The sequence below is a fragment of the Xyrauchen texanus genome, chromosome 35 (assembly GCF_025860055.1).
Source record: "Xyrauchen texanus isolate HMW12.3.18 chromosome 35, RBS_HiC_50CHRs, whole genome shotgun sequence".
NCBI lineage: Eukaryota > Metazoa > Chordata > Actinopteri > Cypriniformes > Catostomidae > Xyrauchen > Xyrauchen texanus.
The window spans coordinates 23,635,328-23,654,270 of record NC_068310.1 but is presented as its reverse complement, the minus strand read 5'-3'; the positions used below and the strand labels follow the sequence as shown (position 1 = coordinate 23,654,270).

General features: G+C 37.8%; 2 protein-coding genes across 2 annotated transcripts in view; one reads left to right on the top strand and one right to left on the bottom strand.

Annotated features, from left to right (window-relative positions):
- Positions 1 to 2,035: 2,035 nt before the first annotated feature.
- On the top strand, positions 2,036 to 14,700 carry LOC127629103 (sentrin-specific protease 1-like). The gene is made up of 18 exons (XM_052106166.1): positions 2,036 to 2,622; positions 3,106 to 3,161; positions 3,251 to 3,450; positions 3,639 to 3,723; positions 3,838 to 4,021; positions 4,422 to 4,569; positions 4,707 to 4,825; positions 5,331 to 5,599; positions 5,703 to 5,766; positions 5,840 to 5,878; positions 6,021 to 6,105; positions 8,084 to 8,227; positions 8,834 to 8,965; positions 9,264 to 9,467; positions 10,023 to 10,102; positions 10,239 to 10,323; positions 10,435 to 10,530; positions 13,355 to 14,700. Exons 1-18 carry the CDS (start codon positions 2,486 to 2,488, stop codon positions 13,415 to 13,417), a joined length of 2,190 nt encoding a protein of 729 aa, XP_051962126.1. The 5' UTR covers positions 2,036 to 2,485; the 3' UTR covers positions 13,418 to 14,700.
- A 664-nt stretch (positions 14,701 to 15,364) lies between these two features.
- Positions 15,365 to 18,943, bottom strand: part of rbms2b (RNA binding motif, single stranded interacting protein 2b) — a 43,052-nt gene continuing 39,473 nt past the window's right edge. Inside the window, exons 10-14 of the mRNA XM_052106177.1 lie at positions 18,893 to 18,943; positions 18,692 to 18,802; positions 18,090 to 18,167; positions 17,905 to 17,995; positions 15,365 to 16,504 (exon numbers count right to left, since the gene is read on the bottom strand). Coding sequence (XP_051962137.1) covers positions 17,912 to 17,995; positions 18,090 to 18,167; positions 18,692 to 18,802; positions 18,893 to 18,943 — 324 coding nt within the window. The 3' untranslated portion in view covers positions 15,365 to 16,504; positions 17,905 to 17,911. The remainder of the gene's footprint in view (positions 16,505 to 17,904; positions 17,996 to 18,089; positions 18,168 to 18,691; positions 18,803 to 18,892) is intronic.

Genomic DNA, 18,943 nt, shown 5'->3' with positions numbered 1-18,943 from the left:
ATTAATTGCTCATATTTTCATTCTAAGTGAGTTTGTTGCCTCTTTATATCTGCAGATTTGTAATTCCTTCTTCAGATAATTCTTGGTAAAAAGTGAAAAGCTCAATGCTTTGAAAAGCACAGTTTCTGCTGTCCTTTAAACAAAGTAAGCCTCAAAGACTCAAATAGCCACAAATTATTATTTTTCATGACTTATTTTCCACATTTTTATCAGGTGTGAGCATTATTCAGCAAGCCACACTTCAGTTCCTGCTGTATGAATAGATTATGCAAATGACTATATCTTAGCTTAATGACTCTTAGCTTTACTGTGAATCCTCTGAGTGTTTGAATTATTCTCATTTATAAAAGTATGCCGAAAGTGTACAAAAGTTGTTTTGTACACTTCTTAATTGCATAAAAAACAAAGCACTACAATATCCATGTGCATGCAGAGCTCTGAACTGAAGAGCATTTGAAGTGTGAGTGTGTGAGGCACTTTCAACATGCTGTTCAACATGCCAAAAAAGATGGCGGTAGCGTGAATAAGGTGAATAGAGCGCAACAGTCTGGTTCCGGATATATAAATCCTATTCGTTTATCCCATAGACTAACTGATTTTCAAAGATAACTTACAAACCTTTAAATACAGACCTACCTTGAACTACGAGATTGTTCACTGTTGGTATGTTCCGTTGAAGCCATCCTTCAGTGTTATTTCAACTTCATTGTTTAAAAATCATGTTTGATAGTGGAATTCATGGTAAACAACTACATTACCCGTGATACAGCAGAGAAAGATCCACCAATCACTGAACCGCGGCCAACGAAACCCGCGAAACGTGACTCTGAGTGACCAACCACTCCCATGACGCACTGTGAATAACGTAATCCAGTCTGTCTCCCTTCACCCTTAAATTACTTATATATTTGTACATATCAGGATATTTTACAATAAACATAAAATATATTTTTGGGTCCTGGGTAGCGATGGTGTCTACCACCCCTGGAGTCGTGAGTTGAATCCAGGGCGACTCCAGCCAGGTCTCCTAAGCAACCAAATTGGCCTGTTTGCTAGGGGAGTCACATGGGGTAACCTCTTCCTGGTCACTATATTGTGAGTTGTGCATGGATAAATTTGTCACAATAACTGAGGTAATGGTCTTGTTTATGGATTGTAACTCTGATTTATTGGAAATGAATAATATAACGAAACTTCTCATTTTATTTGGAAAATATCATATACATAAAGCAAAATGTATATCCACTGTACCAAATGTTAGACTATTTTCCACTGATTTGAAGATGTTTTATAACTCTCTAACTTCAATACAAAACAACCGCAAAGCTCTAAAGACATCAAAACTGTTGAAAAGGATACTTAATGTATTAGAAAGATGATTGCTATGTGAAATAAGATGCAGAATTGTTTTTTTTTTTTTTTTTTTTTTTTGTTTGTTTCACGGATTCAAATGTATCTGTATTTCCCTTTAACGTTTTCTCAATAAAAAAATAAATTAATTAATTAAAAAAAAAAAAAAAAAAGAGTTGTGCATGGATACCGTGGAGAATAGCTTGAAGACTCCACATGCGCTATGTCTCCGGGGTAATATGCTCAACAAGCCATGTGATAAGATGCACGTTTCTATACTTATAATAAACAACCTAAAATCAATAGTTTTATATATTCCCATCGTTTTTTTATTTAACGATATCATTCGCAATGCTTCATGGGATTGTAGTTTGAGCCCTCATGAAAGGTAAGTACACAGCCTTGTACCCTTGTCTTTATGTCCGATTTTCAAATAATTTTTTTGCCTCAAAACAAAGTTCGTGATGTTATGATTCACCTCGGAGCTGGTTGGTTTGGTTCATGGCTTTTTTTTATGAAGGATTTTATAAAAACGTCTATGGAATAAATAATTTGGAAAAATACTTCCGGAACCCAGACAGATGAAAAAGTGGGCGGTCACTGTTGCGCTCTCTTCCTCTTTCAAAACACTGCACACAATGACGCGCTTCCGCCTCACTCGTCCAATGGCAAAGCGCGATTTTAACATGTCCACGTCGGCCATGATCTGCTTTTAAATAAGGAAGAAGCGGGAGGCGTTAGTACAACTTTGTGTACCCAATATCTCATTCACGGTATCGCTTATGATTTCAGAGAATTACGCATCTGTTTGGAAAAACAAATAACCATAACAGTTACCAACGCACACGAGCTGGTTTGAACCCCGTTAACCCCTGAATCACTTATTGCTGGGCTGCAATCTACGCTGGTTAGCAGCAGGTTAGCTGGTTGAGCTAAAGATCAGCGGTTTGGGTTTATCTGGACTTGTTTAGTCGTGTAGAAAGAAGTCTGTTGTGAGAAGGGTACGGCTATTTTGATCTAACAAAGCTGGTTAGCAGTGGCACGCGAATGACGGACAGGGGGAGCGCGCGTTTGGGACTGCGCTGACAGCCTTGAGGACAAATCCTGTTATAGTCGAGGCTTTCAGTCTTTCACGATGTTTAATAAGTTCTACGAATGGATCGGAACCGGGATTGCCAGTCTGAGAAACGGAGCCCCAGCTGGTGCTGTTCAAGCTGGTTTAGTGAGGGTGGATCAAGACGGGACAGTACGTAGAAAAAGACCGTTAGAGTGGTAAGATATTGTGTTGATGTGAAAAGGCTTGTGCTTTTTTTCTTTTTTATTGTTTAGACTCGCATTAAAAATTTCAGGTGTTGATTTTATATGTCATAAATAAGAATGTTTGGGTCTGGACATTAAAGCGCGAACTGTTCTGATGACGTGAAAGCCATCCGGCACCTGAGGAAGATCCCAACTTTATAATGTTAAGCTCTGTATGTTTGTTTTAGAAATAAGCATGTAATATTAAAGTGTTTCAAATAAATGTTTATTTTATTTAAAGATGAGGTTTTGCAGAGTTTTTAGGACACATTTTTTTTTTATACCTCTCTCAAATATTAGATTTCTGTATAGTTTGGTAGGTTTTTGTTTTGGTAATAAAACATACTTTATGTATTACAGTGTCTCAACAGTGATTATTCCAATCTGAGTTTGTCAGATTTATTAATCTCAAGGAAACTTTGGTGTAAATCCCTGATATTTTCGGTTTCTGAATAGTTTGGAAGATGGAGTTGATCAGGAGGAGGAGAGGGTGGTCAAGAAATTCAGAATGGGTAAATCATTTTATGCTGTGAACACTTGATAAATCTAAGGTTTGCCTTCTAGGTCAGTAACCTGGACATTTTGGTTGCTTGTCTTTTAGGAGATTTCATGGACACGGTAAAAAATGCAGCTGAGGGACTGAAAACCCATGGTTCGAGTGTTGCGGTTTGGGTGCGGAACAATGTCCAACCAAACCTGAGGAATATGCTACCGGCTTCGCCAGGTCCACCCCGAACAGGACTTCCCCCAGAACCTGCTACCAATTCAGCTGCATCATTATCTTCGTGGGCGGAAAACAAGGTGCCTGTTTGCTCATCAGAATCCCTCAGTTCTGTGGGTTTACGTCATATAAGTAAGATAAGGCAAAACAGAATGACAACAATTGTAAAGACAGTCAGTACAAAATGTCTAAATTGTTTTGAGCTGCCCATGCATTTGTTTTTATCTGTTATATGTTTTATTTACTACACTTCTGTCTTTACTCACAGCTTGAGGAGAGGACACTTGATACATTTGAGGACACATTTGTGGCACCATCCAGTGAAGTCGAATGGAAGACCATCACAAAATCTGGTATAGATCAAAATGACACAAGCAGGTTACTTTAGTGTATTAGCATTTATTTGCTTATTGCTATCTTCCTGACATTTACTGTATCATCCTTTTTTTCTCCTTGTCTTTTTAAAGACTTCTTAAGGACTGAGCAGTCAGTGACAATATCAAAAAGCAGCAGAAGACACATTTGTATGGACCATCCACCCCACGAGACGCACAAAGCTAATGGACACTCTGTTAATTTACCCTTTGTGTCCACGGCAAAACCATCCCCCTCTCCCCAACTGGGCAGGTCCCTCTACCACCAACCACACAGGTTACCTTGAACAAAAAGAATGCTATGAAATATTAGAATTAAAAATATTTTGTTACAAACCTAACATTTATTTACTCATAATATTGTGCAAAATAAATTAGAATCTTGGTAAAATATCCAAAGAGGCAAACTTCAATACTTAACACATTGAAGCTGACGGCTTCTCGAGTTGTTCCCTATTTACTGTGTAAACAGCTGCCACTTGTTCTCCCATTGATGACTCAATCAGGGTGAGCAATTCAAACCCAAGCAATATGATGTGAACAGACTAGCAGGGGCAGAGGATGGAGGGAGGAAACAACCCGGATTCAGATCAAGCAATCGAACCAAGCGTGAAAGCACCCTTAGTTGTAAATGCAAGGTTTATGAAACTGACATACTACTGTTGTTGTTGTTGTAGCTTGCTTTCGTCTCCGGAGGCAAGTTCAGGAAAAGCCACTTATACTAGCCTGTATGAGAAGACGTTTCCCATCCGAGTGGTCCAGAGTCCATCACACGGCAGATCGAACCGTCACATCCGGGCCAGAGCCTGCTGTACAGCACAGGAGGTCAGGCTCCAACTGCACTGGAGGAATAAAACAAGCCATATTATTTTATATATATATATATATATGTATGTGTTTTTTTTATTATTATACTTTGATATGAAGCATTGCATTTATATTTATCTGTTTGATTTTAATAGTCAGTACATGAGGAGGAGAAGGAAGTTTACAGGCAGCTCCTAGCCATGGTATCTGGTGGCCAGTCAACTTTCCTTCATGATGGAAGCTCTCACTCCAGCATTCGCTCACATCGTGATTTGTGAGTATCTGAAGTACATTGCTTTTATAAAAAAAAAAATTATACTGGGATCCATTGATCCTCAGGAAGACACTTGGTGGTCCGTGGTAAATTGGAAAGTGAATAAGAAATTGTTATAAAATGTGATTTTAGGGCTGTCAAAGTTGCCGTTAATTAGGGTTAACTTGGTAATTTTACAACACTTTACAGGTGGTATTTACACAAATTACTAATGCCAACTCTGTCATAGTTTGCTTTCCCTCATGAATACTACAAAAACCACAAGCTTAATCCCATTCTTTATATTATCACAATTATTGTTTCTGTCTCTATTCCTGCCTTTTAGGGCAGGGGTCCCTTGCAAGTCTATGATCATATTTTGAGGTGGACATTGGCATTACAAAGTTTCAAAAGCCCTGCTCTATAAAGCTCTTTTACAGTCCAGTCTTTTTGTCCATGTCACAGCAAAATCTGAGCAATTTATGATTAAAAGATGATATAACAGAACATTTTGATCTTATTTCAGCTCTAGTTTCCTGTCATCCAACCAAAGGCTTCTTCAGTGTGCCTCTCCAGCAGGCTCTGGAACTGGTGTGTCCTACTGTGATTTATCCAGTCTACCCCCTAGCCCCCAGCCTGAGTCCAGCCAGAATTCCAGTGCCCTGCCCAGTCCTGGTGCAGGCACCAGCATTCCAGAGCCCCAGAACTTTGAGCCCAGCACTAAAGGACCTGCAGGCTCGGTGCCCTCACCAGCGGCTCTACATGATACATCCTCTCAGGACACCCAGTCATCAGGTGAGTATGCAGATCCCATTTCTTTATTTCTTTTTTTTGTCTTCATGTATGTAACTTAATCCCAAAGGTTGGGTTTCAGTATTTTTTGTTTCAATTTCTTCAGCTCACGATGGGGATTCAGTGATTTTTGTGAAGGAGCAGCAGGGCAAGAATTCTGAGAGCTCAAAGTAAGTGAGAGCTTGAAATTACCTTTCATCTTTTCATCTCTTTCTTTATGTAACCCTGTCTTACGATTTGCAGTGTGCCATGCTTCCAGGCTGAACTATGGATCAAAGAACTGTGAGTAGCTCTTTGGTTTTCTTTTATGCAGGGAAACTTTGACAATACCCTTAAGTTTTTGTTCTGTTTGAGATTACGTGACTTTGGAGTTGTTAAAGTGAATGTTTCCTAACATTTGGGCTTGTTTACTACATATTTTCAGAACTAGCCTTTATGACTCTCGCGCTCGGGAGAGACGGAGGTTGATTGAAGAACAGGAGGCCCTGGCTTCTCTGCTCCTGCGCCAAGTGAGTTAGTTTCCCCTCTTTTTTTTTTTTTACACTAGTGATCGACTGATATGGGTTTATTTAATGGCCTATACCAATATCTAGATATTATGCTGACATATACAGTGAGGGAAAAAAAGTATTTGATCCCCTGCTGATATTGTGCATTTGCCCACTGACAAACAAATGATAAATTGAGAGGCAGAATAACAACAAAAAAAATCCAGAAAAATGCATGTCAAAAATGTTATAAATTGAATTGCATTTTAATGAGGGAAATAAGTATTCGACGCCTCTGCAAATCATGACTTAGTACTTGGTGGCAAACCCCTTGTTGGCAATCACAGAGGTCAGACTTTTCTTGTAGTTGGCCACCAGGTTTGCACACATCTCAGGAGGGATTTTGTCCTACTCCTCTTTGCAGATCTTCTCCAAGTCATTAAGGTTTCGAGGCTGACGTTTGGCAACTCGAACCTTCAGCTCCCTCCACAGATTTTCTATGGGATTAAGGTCTGGAGACTGCCTAGGCCACTACAGGACCTTAATGTGCTTCTTATTGAGCCACTCGTTTGTTGTCTGGGCCGTGTGTTTTGGGTCATTGCCATGCTGGAATACCCATCCACGACCCATTTTCAATGCCCTGGCTGAGGGAAGGAAGTTCTCACCCAAAATTTGATGGTACATGGCCCCGTCCGTTGTCCCTTTGATGTGGTAAAGTTATCCTGTCCCCTTAGCAGAAAAACACCCCCAAAGCATAATGTTTCCACCATGTTTGATGGTGGGGATGGTGTTCTTGGGGTCATAGGCAGTATTCCTCCTCCTCCTCCAAACACGGCGAGTTGAGTTGATGCCAAGGAGCTCGATTTTGGTCTCATCTGACCACAACACTTTCACCCAGTTCTCCTCTGAATCATTCAGATGTTCATTGGCAAACTTCAGACGGTCTTGTACCTGTGCTTTCTTGAGCAGGGGGACCTTGCGGACACTGCAGGATTTCAGTCCTTCATGGCATAGTGTGTTACCAATTGTTTTCTTGGTGACTATGGTCCCAGCTGCCTTGAGATCATTGACAAGATCCTCCCGTGTAGTTCTGGGCTGATTCCTCACCGTTCTCATGATCATTGCAACTCCACGTGGTGAGATCTTGCATGGAGACCCAGACCGAGGGAGATTGACAGTTCTTTTGTGTTTCTTCCATTTGCGAAGAGTCGCACCAACTGTTGTCACCTTCTCCACTGATCTGCTTGGCGATGGTCTTGTAGCCCATTCCAGCCTTGTTTAAGATCTACAATCTTGTCCCTGATATCCTTGGACAACTCTTTGGTCTTGGCCATGGTGGAGAGTTTGGAATCTGATTGATTGATTGCTTCTGTGAAAAGGTGTCTTTTATACAGGTAGCAAACTGAGATTAGGAGCACTCCCTTTAAGAGTGTGCTCCTAATCTCAGCTCGTTACCTGTATAAAAGACACCTGGGAGCCAGAAATCTCTGATTGAAAGGGGGTTGAATACTTATTTCCCTCATTAAAATGCAATTCAATTAATACAATTTTTGACATTTAATTTTTCTGGATTTTGTTGTTGTTATTCTGTCTCTCACTGTTCAAATTAACCTACCATTAAAATTATAGACTGATCATTTCTTTGTCAGTGTTCAAACATACAAAATCAGCAGGGGATCAAATACTTTTTCCCCTCACTGTATGCTATTAATAAATGAAAGCAATTAAGATGTGCACAGTTTTAATTTACATGAACACTTATTTTACAGTCTTTACTGAAAATTATGTAAGAAATATTTCAAAACAGAATATGTGCATTATACCTTGACAAGACTGTCTGTATGTATTGGAACTGACACTAGTATGCACACTTCTGTTAATCAACCAACTGAGCCAACCAATCAATCTCAAAATGACCAAATATTGGCCGATATATCAATCTGAGACTGCTCTACACCTCTTTAAGATGACCAACTCTCTTAACCTCTTTGTTTATTAGCGCCTTTCTGGAGAGGGTCGAGCCACCCCTTCAAACGTTGAGTTTAACGTTCGTGTGCCTCTAGAGAAGGAGGTTCCTGTTGCAGCTGTTGTCGAAGAGCCTCAGTCTATTAAAGAGGAGCCAGAATTCCCAGAGCTTACAGAGGTACATGCTCCTAAATTCATCAGTTTGAACAAAAGGGTTTGACACTTTAAAAAAAAAGGTGCTATTAGTCATTAGTCATCTTGAAATTTCACTGACACCTAGGGGATTGGATGTAGCATCATTCAAACACAATAGTATTCTGTTGAGTTTACTTTCAGATGCCGTTGTAAATTCACTATTCACAGCTAGCCATGATTAATCCTTGAGTGAAAGCATCTAAAAACAGGGCAGTTACTGACATTAAGCCAGTAGTATTTGGCTGGTCATGTGATTCCAAAATGGCTGCCCCTTGAGGGAGCCTCTCCATGTAGAATAAAACCCCATTTATAAGGTTACTGATTTGACTGGAGTCTCATGTAAGTGCTCATGATTTTATAAATGTGTTTCAGAATTACTATTTATTTCTTTAGGAGAGCACCTTTTTTTTTTTAACGAATAAAAAAACTTCTGATTGCACTTTTAAAGTGTCATAATGTCAAATTGTTAACTAATCGTATGCTCATTGTGAACTTTGAAGCTGTATTATGATGTTTGTTTTTATCTGGCTTAGATATAATGTAATAGAATAAAATATGTAACCAGCATGTTGACTGGTTGAGTTCACAGGACATGGAGAGGGAAGTGAGCAGAGCTTTGAGAGGGGGCAGTCAGGATGAGGTTCTTAGTGAGGGCTTCCGCCTCACCATCACCAGGAAGGACCTGCAAACTCTCAGCTACCTTAACTGGCTCAATGATGAGGTTAGAGGTTCACTAAGTTTACTATCATGTTATGTAGTTAACAGCATCTCTGTGACCTTGCTGCTAAAAGCAGTACTGAGTGTAAATTCTCGGTAATATCAAAGTATTTTTTGTGTTTTCTTAAAAGTTTCCATTCTAAAAAAGTATTTGAGTGATTATTGAATCAAGCATGTGTGGCTGACATGTCAATTTGTGGTCAGCTGATATGACTTTGCCATTGATGCCTTGAAAATTAATTAATCAGCCTGACTGAAATACCGTTATGTCATTATACATTTAATCCATTCCTCTATTCCAGGTTATTAATTTCTACATGAATATGCTGGTGGAGCGCAGTAAGCAGCCTAATCTACCTTCCGTTTACACCTTCAACACCTTTTTCTTTCCCAAGCTGCGCAGTTCTGGTTTCTCTGCCGTCCGCCGCTGGACCAAGAAAGTGGATATCTTCTCTGTAGATATCATACTGGTGCCTGTCCACCTGGGGGTGCACTGGTGCTTATCTGTGAGTAACTAACCAGCACCAAGGTCACTTTGAGAAGGAAACCTACAGGATATTCAAGCAGATCTGTTCTTTCCTGACATTTATGAGTAATTCTTAATGATATAATAGGGTTCTTATGGTCATTGGAATCCTGAAAACATCTTGGAAATTTTAAATGGTGTTTTTCAGGCCTGGAAAAGTCATGAACATTTTTAAATCTATGTAAATTAAATCTATTTAAAGCCAATGTAATGTTTTAAACCTCACTGTAGAAATTTAATTTGTTCCAGTTATAGCTTTAAAATATTAAATTGCATATATATTTAACTTATGTTGGGTTTTGGGAAAGTAAAACTTGCTCGTAAATCTTTAGAAAGGTTGATTTGTTTTTTTTTTGAGTAAATTCATTTTTGTTCTTTTCAATGAATTGGTCAATCTGGTTCATTAATCTGTCTGAATGATTCATTAGTGAATCGATCTGTTTTTTCAACATTGTTAATTAAAACATTATCTAGTAATCACAAATGTCAACCCTTGTAATAATACATATGTTTCTTTTTTGTTGTCCTTTGATAGGTGGTGGATTTACGCAAGAAGAGCATCACTTACTTTGATTCAATGGGAGGAAACAATGACGAGGCCTGTAGAATTTTACTGTGAGTGCTGCCTGAGGATTACATAATGAAACTAGGCTGCAATAAGTGTCTTTTCAAATTAACTCGTAATGCACGTAATAAATTATGCATGTTGAGACATTGTCAAAAAGTGCCTTAATGTGTTTCTATACAACAGAAAATATCTGAAACAAGAAAGCGAAGACAAGAGGTCTCAGATCTTGGATACCTCAGAATGGATTCTAAAAAGTAAAAGACGCAATGTGAGTTACATCAACACACACGTTATTGAGGGCTTCTTGTTGTCTTAGTTTCAACTGACCAAAAAGCTCCAGCATCATTAAAAGTTTGAAGGCTTTCTTCTGAATCCTCAGGAGATCCCTCAGCAGATGAACGGAAGTGACTGCGGAATGTTCACATGCAAATATGCTGAATACATCACCAAAAACCGTCCCATCACATTCACACAGGTGCGTATGGAGAACTTCTAAATTTTTGAAAATTTTTACGTCTAGCTAGATCAGGGAAATTGGGTAGTAACTTTTACACTCGCTTGAATCTTTGTCCTTTTTAAGAATCCGACTGATCCAGGCTTTCGTCATGGTTGGGGGAAGCTTTCCATTCTTTAATGATTCCGTATTACAAAATTCGAACAAAAGTGGAGCCAATTCTGTAACATAAGATAAAAAAAAATTCAGCGACAAACCCATCTGGCCCCAGAGCCATTCCTGTAGGTAAGGCCTTAAGTACCTCGTCAAACTCCTCCAAGGCTATCTCAGAATTTTCTAATGTGTTCATCAGTAGACGAAGATGTGGAACTATAAAGATCAAGATGGAACTCTTTAAAGGAATTATTAATATCAATGGCTGAGGTAAAAATTTCACCACCAGCAAATTTCACAGAGGGAATGGTAGAAAAAGACTCTCTGCTTCAAATATCTAGCCAAAAGCTTCCCTGCTTTGTCCCCTGACTCAAAGTATGACTGTCTTAACCAAAACTCTGCGACAAAATATTATTATATCTATAAAATACATTTCAGTCGTGTCAATTCTCTGAGGCCATCAGACGACATTTGGCACTTCAGCTCTGCCTCAGCACTTTTATAAATACCAGGCATACTGTACCTTAAGTGCCTCCCAAGCCACGCCCACAGAAGATACTGAAGACCAGTTATTCTCCATGTAAACATTGATTTCAGTCTTAAACATTTGTTGGAAATCAGGATTTTACAACAGGGATACATTCAAGTGGCAACTATATGATTTATTTTTCTCCAAATGTTGCAACATCTCTAAATTCACCAGGTCGTGATCTGAGACTTTGATGTTTCCAATTGAGCAATCCACAACAGATGAAATGAGGGACTTGGATATTTAAGATCCTAGAATAAATCTTATGGACTGATGAAAAAAATGTATAGTCCTTACCAGATGGGTTCAGAAGTCGCCAATTAATTTCTGCTAAAACAATGATGCTTCCAATTTATCTTTAATCTGTTTGAGAGATTTGAATTGTAGATGTTTACTTATTGTAATGACTCCCCTACTCTTACTTGAGCCAGCACTAAAGAAAAAATGCCCACCCCATATCTTCCCAAGTTTTTCAGCTTCCTGTAGGGAAAGATGCATTCCTTGAAGAAACACTCCTCAGGGTCATTAACAGGGAGTTAATGTAAAATGGAAGAAATTAAAACACCTGGAAAAGTTAAGAGGCAAAAAACTTTTTTCCAGGGGTGATGGCGGGAGGTGTGGCGCATAAGCTTCTGCTTTATGCAGATTATATTTTATTATTCATCTCTGACCCTACTATATATATGCCTTGCCTCCACAGAATTATCCATTCCTTTTCAAAATTTTCGGGATACTGAGTAATTGGACTAAATCTGAATCTATGGCTCTGACAGCGTACTGCCCAGTAATGGCTTTTCATTCGGGCACCTTTTATTGGCCCAAACAGGGCACTAAATATTTGGGCATTTTATTCCCAGCAAATTTATGTGATTTTAGTTAGTTCATTTTGACCCTTTAAAAGTTTTTCGAGCTATGTGGGAAGGTGGGCTTCATTGCATTTATCGATGATTGGGAAGGTTAATGTTTTTTAAATGAATTGTATTCCAAAATGTAACTTCTTGCTACGGTCTCTCCCTGCAGATGTCCCCTCTCTTATTTCAAACAATTTGATAGCATAGCAAAGTCCTTTATTTGGAATGGAAAGCGTTCCAGGCTACATTTCAATAAGTTACATAGGCCGATTGACAAGGGTGGGCTAGGCCTAACCAAGATTTTGTTTTATTATTATGCGTTTGGTCTTAGACATTTGGCTCATTGGTCGCTTCCACCTAAGAGGGTCCTCCCTGGATGATTATTGAACAAGAAGTTCTTGCCCCTATTTTGCCATTGCAAATTCTTTCGTGCAAACTAACCAGAGAAGTTAAGTCACACATCATTTTGAGGTCAAATGTATTTTTGTCTGTCTTTGAATCATAAACCTTTTTGATAGACATCACCTGTCAGTTTTCATCGAGAATGCGCATACACATTAGATGGACCAGCCTGAAAAAGTTAGTTTTAGAAAAAAGCCTAATTAATGACATAATTGTTGTCACATTTTAAATGTTAATTAACCATAAGCCTAGTTTTAGAAAAAAGCCTAATTAATGACATAATTGTTGTCACATTTTAAATGTTAATTAACCATAATCTTGACCAACAGTTTTGGAGATTTCAGTCATTCCCCTCATGTAGATAGAAGCTTTATTGTATCCCTCTTGTTTCAAATAAAGAGACAGAAAATAGCTGCCAGACTTGCCTAAAAGTGTTCTTGCCAACAACTTCTTGATTCAATACATATAGCGATTCAATATATTGCCATGACTTGTGATCATAATTGGATTGCGTTTGAAAGTGCACCAAACGTGTGAGAAACCCAATGTGTCCATGAGAGAAAGAGTGAATCTGCAAGATCAGTTTCATTCTCTCGCACATCATAGAAGCTGCTCTCTAGTTAACAATATGAGAAATGCCAGTCTCAGAGTTTGTTCTTGTTTTGTCGGCCTGCTTCATTATTGAACTGTAGGGCTTTATGAATGCACAAACAGATTAATTAAAACAGTGATACAGATAACTAAAATATGGATCCTGTACGGAAAAAGTATTGTGATATATGATTATATTGGCATAGCCTTAATCAAAATCCTTGATTCCACTCTGCAAGAGTCCTAATATATTATTGGTAAAAGTTGTGTATGGATGGAATTTTATTGACTTTGAATTTGATTTTGTTTCCTAAAACAGAAACATATGCCCTATTTCAGAAGACGAATGGTTTGGGAGATCCTGAACCAGAAACTGTTGTGACTGGACACTTTTTGTACAGAATTTTGTATGGATAAGAGGGCTCCTGTGCACTTCATGAATTTCAGGACAGTTTGCCCAAAACATAGATGGGATCCCATCAACCATAGCTGGTGGACCGGTTTGCACATGCTCTGCGCACTGGTCAATTTTATGCTGCCTAACTGAAAGTTGGGAGACGTTGGTGCTCTTCCTGGACACCATATTTCTGTCTATAAGGGTCAGGGCAGTGGTTATATGCCCTTTTATTGCTCCCTATAACTTGAAGTATTTTTGCATAGCAAGCAAATAAGCTTTGAGTGACTATGAAAGTTTATTTTCATATTTCAGCCTTCTCTTGTGCTGTCATTCATTTGCATTCACTGTCAGTATAAGTCCTGTCTTAAAATGACTTCAATTTATTTCACCTTGCATTAGCCATTTCTGTTATTTGGCAGGAAGTTTGTTTGATCTCCCATCAGCTGAAGTCAAATGTTACGCAAACAGTTTTGCACACATTCTTTTCTGCATTCTGATTGAAGAGCATTGCTGTTACCTCAGAGAATAGGGTCACTACTAGTAAAACAGCTGAAATTGACAATCACACTCACTCAGTGCTTTTGTAATGGAAAACAGCAGTTTACTTGATATTTGTGACGTTTGATACCTGTATGTTTTATACAAAAACTGTCAAGAGGAAATTAACAAATTTTTCTTTTGATAAAATACCTGAGACCCAATTAGAGGTCCTGAACAAATCTGCCTATTTTAGAAAGATAATTTTTCAGAATAAACACAAATTGAGTTTTGTGATTTCTTTTTTTGTTTGTTTTTGTTTTTTTCTGGAGGTGATTAAACGCTCATGAGCTGTAATGCTTTTGACTTCAGTATTGTTTGGGATAGATGACAGGTCTTTCGTTAGCAGCATGTTTTTTTTTTTTTTTTTCAGAATTTAGTGGCTCTTTGAAAACTCTGGAGTCTTCTGACATTTTCGGTCATCTCCTTGACAGGCCACACAATAAGATACGTTTTTGAATGGAATAATTCTCAACCTACATTGTCATAGATCTCTTTTTTTTGTTCTGTTCTTTCTTAAGGTTACTCTGTTCTTCCTTTTGTGTAAGAAAAGTTAACAATTTTTTGCAACCTGGAATTGTTTCTAGATTTTCTCCAGGTTATTGACAATTGTATATACAGTGACTATACAGCAAAATTGAAGACATATTTAATACTCATTTTGTATTTTTATTATCTGGTTTTGTATGTGAGCTGAATCTTATGGGAAATAAACCCCTGAGGTTGTGTATATCATGATAAATGAAGTCATTTCAAATTATTTTTATTTCAAAAGTTGGAATTGTGTTTGTTTTTTGTTTTCTTCTACAAAAAGCCAAGGGGAAAAAATTTGAAGCTTTCAACAGAATGTAAAAATTAAATTGGAAGCTGAACTACAGTTGTTGCTCTAAACTAAATGAATGGAGCTTAAGGATTTAGCTAAACAAAATATGGAACAAATAATACATGTTATCCAAAAGAGGTGCTATAAGCCACTTGACCTGTCTTGCTGACTGCTGCCAGATTTAGCCACTGAATAAAACTGCTCCCATCCCTTCAACCACAGGGAAGGGATGGGAGGGATGCACTTTCTCCAAAATCCTGCCCGTCAAATACAGTCCGCAAACTCAAACTGCCAAAATATTCCCAGGAAGAGTTTCTAGTTGGCTCAGTTTGCTGTTTGGGAGTTTAAACAAAGTCTTTAGCTGACTTGAATAATTATATATTGTATGTGCTGTTTTTAAAACGTTAGCTGATGAAATTATTGTAATAATTTCACTAGTTAACATACAGAATAAGCCCTACTTTATACTAATGTCTTCAAATGTATGTTTGACTAAATACATCCTTGTGCTACTCTCCAGTGAATTTTGATTTACTTTTCAGCGTTTTTCTTTTTTTTTTGTATTTATTTTCAGAGCACAACAAATAATCACTATTCCATTCTCGAATCTTGTACCTCATAAATGCAACAAATTGAAGGAGCGTTCCACTTCTTAGGAAAGAACTCTCTTGGTTTTCTTTATATTGCCATTTTATATCTCGGTGGCCCAAGCCCAAAGAACTCCCCCACACACTTCACACTATTAAAGTTTACCAAGGCAAAAAAATTAATTTACATGCCAACATTACAATGTTTGTGGAGCACTTCTTACAATGCATAAAAGAAAATACATACTAGATATGTGTGACAACCATTGACATGAAAACAAAGCCATAAAAAAGTTTATCACCCAAATGGCTTCACTTTGAAAGTTTCTTTAAAAAATTATGTTCAAATACAAAAATAAATCTCAACATTTAAACAGAGTATGACCTAACTTACAAGATAAAGCAGCGTTTAGGAAGAAAAAAAAAGTACATTTTTTGTGAGGGGCTTAGGGGGACATGAGGTCTTGGTTTAAGAATTCAATCTCCCGCTGGACACCAACTGCTTGAAACAATGAGTACATTTACAAATTTCTTTGATACAGCAAGATTTTGTAGATCTAGCAAAACAACAACTTAACTGCTCATTTAAGCAGATTCTCAAGATTTCCTTAAAACCAATATTCAAGAAAATTGCAGCAAGATCTTTGCAAAAACATTGTTTTTTTTTATGTACAAAATTTCTCCTGCAGAAAACATTTTAAAAGCAGTCAACAAATCTTTTTTTGTTGAATTTTACAAAAACATATTACATCAAATTAAAATGACATGGCGCTGTAACATTGTTTCATTCTGGCTTTGCAGAATATTTTAGAAAATAAAGCTGCAGAAAATAATATTTGTCAAGTGTGTTGGGAGTGTGTATGTGTGTGTGCACGTGAGCCTTTGTGTTAAAAAAGCTTATGAACTTATGACATTTTGTAGTCATAGCCTTCTTCATTCCAGTCTATTTTTCTGTTACTAAAATACATTTAGCTTCATTATCAGTTGGTGTTCTCAAAAAAACAAAACAATGAAAGTCTACATCCTTTAACTGGAAAGAGACCAGCTTCTCAATTCCTTTTCATAATGTCCTTTTTTTCTTCATGTCAACAGCGGTGATTCAATATCCTGCGTCCTCAATCTCTCCTAAGAATGTAGTAAGCAAAGTCATATAGTCAGCATATTAAGCGTGTGTAAAAACAAAACCCTTCTTACCCATGTTTAAAAGAAAAGTACACCCAAAAATGAAAACTCATCACTTACTCTCATGCCATGCAGACTTTCTGTCTTCTGCTGAACACAAAGATTTTTAGAGGAATATCTCAGCTCTGTTGGTTCATGCAATGCAAGTGAAACAGATCAATGTTTCAGTAAGTCCCTTTTTTTTTTTATTTAACTTCTTTCACTTTCACATTCCTCTTTTGTTTTTGGTGATTTGCATACTTTGTGCATATTGCCACCTACTGGACAGGGAGGAGAATAAATAGTAAAAAAGGACTTAAATATTGATCTGTTTCTTATCCACACCTATCATATCACTTCTGAAGACATGGATTTAACCAATTCATTTGTATTGTAAGGACCAACAGAGCTGAAATATTCATCTTAAATCGTTGTGCTCTACATAAGACATGCACATCTAGGATGACATGAGGGTGAGTAAATGATGAGAGAATTTTCATTTTGGGGTGAACTATATCTTTAAGTGTCATCATAAAATGATTAAACTCTAGTTCAGAAGATCTTTTTTCATATTTCGTTGGCTTAGAGATCTGTGAACACTAGGGTTGGCAAAATGTCAGCAGTTGAATGCTACCAATACCATTTCTTGATACTAATTTTGATATATTAAAAAATAATATGCTAATTAACTCTTTTTATTTAAAAAGTTATATATTAATATAGTCAACAAATAAAAAAATAACAATGGCATATAACCTTCAATTAATAATTTCTCACTTATTTAAGCATTGCTTCAAGCTTTCAAACAGGGGCATAACTACAGGGGAAAACGGTTTATATTGTCAATACTGTTGCTTGATTAAAGGCAGGTCTACACTTGCATTTACACCGCAAATTCTAGTGCACAGAGCCAATATTTTGACTCAAATCCAAAGCCAAAATTAAGGGGCAGTTTACACCGAATGCGTCCTTGCGCTAAAAAGCAAACCAAAGGAGTCTCGAGACGCGTTTTAACAGTTAAAGTGATTTTTTTTCTTAAAAGTTCCTCTGTGAGACGCTGGGGGGAAAAGAAATAGGGGGATGCGGCGCAACGGCCAAAAATGCCCATCTAACACATGTTTACATATGAAAACAATTGCACCGGCACTCAGTACTATTCCCAACACTTAAGTATGACTGGTGATATCATTAAAACATTTTGTTTTACATTTTACTATCGACTTGTTACCTAGGTATGTACTTTTGACAGCCCCAGTGAAACAATGTTCATAACAGAGAATATATGTTTATAAACGGATGTTTTGTCTCTGTCTTTCTGTCCATTACAGGCAACAACATTTCCAAATCAACAGGAAGTAGCCTACCTCCTCTTCACTTGCCATGATGATAGGAGTATGTTGTGTGGTCTGTGGGCGTCTCTATGGCAACCTGCTGCTGCTGTTGGATGCTGTTTTCCTGCAGTGTAATGAGGTCAGTGTTACTGACAATAAATCACAGTGAACCAAGCATTGACACACTTCCAAAAATTCATCATGGTAATTTTTCGTACCTCAGCAACACTCGAGGGAGGCACTTGGGCGTATTGTGGAATGTAGGTCCCTTGCATAGCTGTGTTTGCAGGCATATACTGACGACAGATAAGACACATTTAGACACGTAATTGTAAAATTTATTTTATGAATCAAATAATACCCATTTATCTGACAGATACGGATAGTTCATCCAAAAATTTTAATTATTTCATAATTTACTCACCCTCATGCCATCCCAGATGTGTATGACTTACTTTCTTCTGCAAATGTCAGCTCTGTAGGTCCATACAATGCAAGTGAATGGTGACCAGATCTCAGAATGTCCAAAAAGGGCATAAAGGCAGCATTAAAGTAATCCAGATGACTCCAGTGGTTAAATCCATGTCTTCAGAAGTGATATGATAGGTGTGGGTGCGAAACTGGTCACCATTCACTTGTATTGCTTGGATCTACAGAGCTTAGATGTTCTGCAGAAGCAAGAAAGTCTTACACATCTAGGATGGCATAAGGGTGAGTAAATGATTAGAGATTTTCATTTTTGGGTGAACTATCCCTTTAACATTTTAAAATATTTTCCATTCAAGTGATTTTAGGAATGAATTCTCTGTGGGGAACACACCGTGCCGTTGCTGCCCAGGGTTAGATGGCTGAGCTGCTGTGTAAGAGGCCCTATTATGGCAGTGGGCTGGATGGTCATGGTGTGGTCCACTGTGGGTGTGAGGACGGTACCCTGTACACAGGGGAAGAAAGAAGAATGCTAGACAGATAGATGTTTTAAGAGGTTGCACTGAGGAAATCAGACAACAGTCTTGCTACTTACTGTGGGCTGCATGAGGTAAGACTGATGATGTATCCAGGACGGATTGTGTAC